This window comes from Mastomys coucha, unplaced genomic scaffold (genome assembly GCF_008632895.1).
Source record: "Mastomys coucha isolate ucsf_1 unplaced genomic scaffold, UCSF_Mcou_1 pScaffold9, whole genome shotgun sequence".
Lineage (NCBI taxonomy): Eukaryota > Metazoa > Chordata > Mammalia > Rodentia > Muridae > Mastomys > Mastomys coucha.
This window is the reverse complement of record NW_022196915.1, coordinates 39,538,721-39,541,649: the sequence shown is the minus strand read 5'-3', so window position 1 is coordinate 39,541,649 and position 2,929 is coordinate 39,538,721. Positions and strand designations below refer to the sequence as shown.

Below are 2,929 nucleotides of genomic sequence, written 5' to 3'. Positions count from 1 at the left end.
AAAAAAAAAAAAAAAAGAAGGTTCACAACAGTATGTTTGGTATATGGTATATGTGGGTAATCAAATAATCACATTGGAGTAAATCAATATCCTCATCATTTTCATGTACTTTTTGGATGCTTGACAGGAACAACTAAAATTATTTATTTAACAAAAATCCATTGTACACTGTAGTTTAATTAAATATAGTGTTGACATTGTACAATATAACTTTGAATATATTGATACAACATATTACTCCAGTTTGAACAAACTTTAGCAACTTACACTCTAGGTACAGAGTCAATCACTTTCATACCACATATATATACATATGAGTATATACATATATATACATATATATACCACATATACATGTACATATATGTGTATACTCATGTATATATATATGTGGTATGAAAGTGATTGACATATATATTGACATAGATAGATAGATAGATAAATAGATAGATAGATAGATAGATAAAGATAGAGAGATAGATGTTTAATCCAAAAATAGCAAAAGCAGTTATCTAAAGAGTCAAAAAGTCCATGAGTGCTAGAGATTGTGATTCTGAAACTAAAGGGCTTCACACATGATAGGAGACTGAATGCCAAAGTTAAATTTGGTAGAGCATGGTTTTCTAAGCAGAATATCACCAATTCCTGTAAGAATCTCTGATACAGAGTTTTTGAATTGCTGAACACATGAACAAGCCAGGATGGGCTCAAACAGAAAGGAGATGAAGGTTGACTCTGTATTTCAGATCTTGCTCTGTGCACCTACTCACCCAACTATCCATTTTCTAATGTTTACCTAAACCAAGATACGGTGGTACACAATAGATGTTCACAACATACAATAAATATGAATTTTAAGTGCTTATTAAGCAGCACTTAACAATATGTTCTAAACTTCCTGAGTCATCTTGGGTCTTATATACCTTAATATCTTTTTGGATTTTTTCCATTTACAAACAATGTGACAAATACTCGTGTAGAATAATACACAAAAGGGCACCACTCCAGCCTAGGAGGCAGGTTTGAAGACAGGCTGCAGGTGCCTGCGGAGCAGTGTGTACTTGTCGTGCAGAAGTAGATGGCTGAATCTCCAGGCTGAGTGGCTGTGATGTGCAGGGAAAGGTGTTTGGTTTTCTTATCAAATAAAAGGGTGAGTCTTTGGGTCTGTTTTCTTTCCATATTTGAACGGATGTCAATGATGAACTGAGGATGCTTTCCAGGCTCTTGCTTATACCAAGGGAAGTAGATGGAGGCACCGTCTGTGTAGGAGCAGTTGATGATGGCACTGGCTCCCTCCTGGACACTCAGGGAGGAAGGGAGCTGTTCCACCTGCTCACCTTGGCTCTCCCCTGTGCGAAAAAAAAAGAGAGGTCAAATCATTGACCTTACATGTATTTTTTCTATAGTAAGGAGAGAAAACCTGAATAAAGCCATTTTCTGAACATCTAAGGATCATCTACTAACATACTCTATCCCCATGTACCGCATTCACCCAGTGCCCATCCTCAACTCACAGTCCATCTGTAGCCAGAGGAAAATAAATAAAGTATGAATAGCTGTCTTCATTGTGCTTCCTATTCAAGTCAATTGTAGATGCTCAGTGTGTAGCCAGTTGAGCCACCTGCAAGTTCAGATTGGCCCTTGTTGTTATAAGAATCATGCATGCTGTGTTATTGGGCCAACCAATAAGAAAAACGCCTGCTCATTCACAATTCAGAGATGGTCTGCTTGCTGTGCATCAGCTGAGGTGCACTGCCACCCTGTGGTCAGGTGTCTAACTGCTAAAATCTAGTTGGCTTTCATCTGACTCTAGGAAAGACTGGTACACTTGCTGACAGGAGCCTGATACAGCTGTCTCCCGAGAGGCTCTGCCAGTGCCTGACAAATATAGAAGTGGATGCTCTCACCCAACCATTGGACTGAGCACAGGGTCCCCAGTTGAGGAGCTAGAGAAAGGACCCAAGGATCTGAAAGAGTTTGCAGCCCCATAGGAGAAACAGCAATATGAACCCACCAGTACCCCCAGAACTCCCAGGGACTAAACCATCAATCAAAGAGTACACATGGAGGGACCTATGGCTCCAACTGCATATGTAGCAGAGGATAGCTTTGTCAAACATCAATTGGAAGAGGGAATCTTGGTCCTGAGAAGGTCCAATGCCCCAGTGTAGGGGAATGCCAGGATATGGAAGCAGGAGTGGGTGGGTTGGTGAGGAGGAGGAGTGAGGATGGGATAGGAGGTTTTCAGAGGGAAATGAGGAAAGGGGATAATATAGGACATGTAAATAAAGGAAACATCTAACAAAAATAAAAATAAATTAAAAATCTCAGGAGATCTCAGCCCAACTATGCCACCCCTACTTCTCAAAGAATAACTGTGCTCATATAGACTGTGCACCAGCCTAGCCAGGTGAGTGTCTTACCTTCCTATTCACCCACATTAGCACCACATTCTCAGACATAGCTGTGTCAAGTTGCCTGAGAACCAGTATAACCAGGTGAGTGCTTCAGATCCCGACTAGCCCACTCCATCTCCATACTCCCAGGAGAGAGACACAGATCTCAGTCTACTCACATTCTCCCCAACACTCCCAAAAGCCTGCAGCCTTGAGTTCTGAAGTCTGCATACCAATCCAGGCAGGTAAGTTCCCCTAGAATCCTGTGCCATCCCCATACTCCCATGCATAGCTAAGCTTGAACAGCTTTTGCACCAGTACAGAGACCCAGACCTGGGTCATATTCACACACATTCACAATATCACATTCAGTGATATTGATTATCACTGAATTAGAATCACTCTCATTCCTGCAATCAATAAGGAGTATCTGTATCCAAAGGAATGACCTACCAACTCTTAGAAGTTGATCTGAAACAAACAAGCTTGAGAAACAGCAAAAACAGGAACAAAATTCTCTACAAAAGAGCAAG

At 40.8% G+C, this 2,929-nt stretch overlaps 1 gene segment (V, D, J or C); it reads right to left on the bottom strand.

Moving 5' to 3' along the window:
• Positions 1–924: 924 nt before the first annotated feature.
• Positions 925–1,603, bottom strand: LOC116084138. The segment is given in 2 exon segments: positions 925–1,349; positions 1,515–1,603. Coding segments are annotated over 2 exon segments (477 nt in total).
• Positions 1,604–2,929: the final 1,326 nt, after the last annotated feature.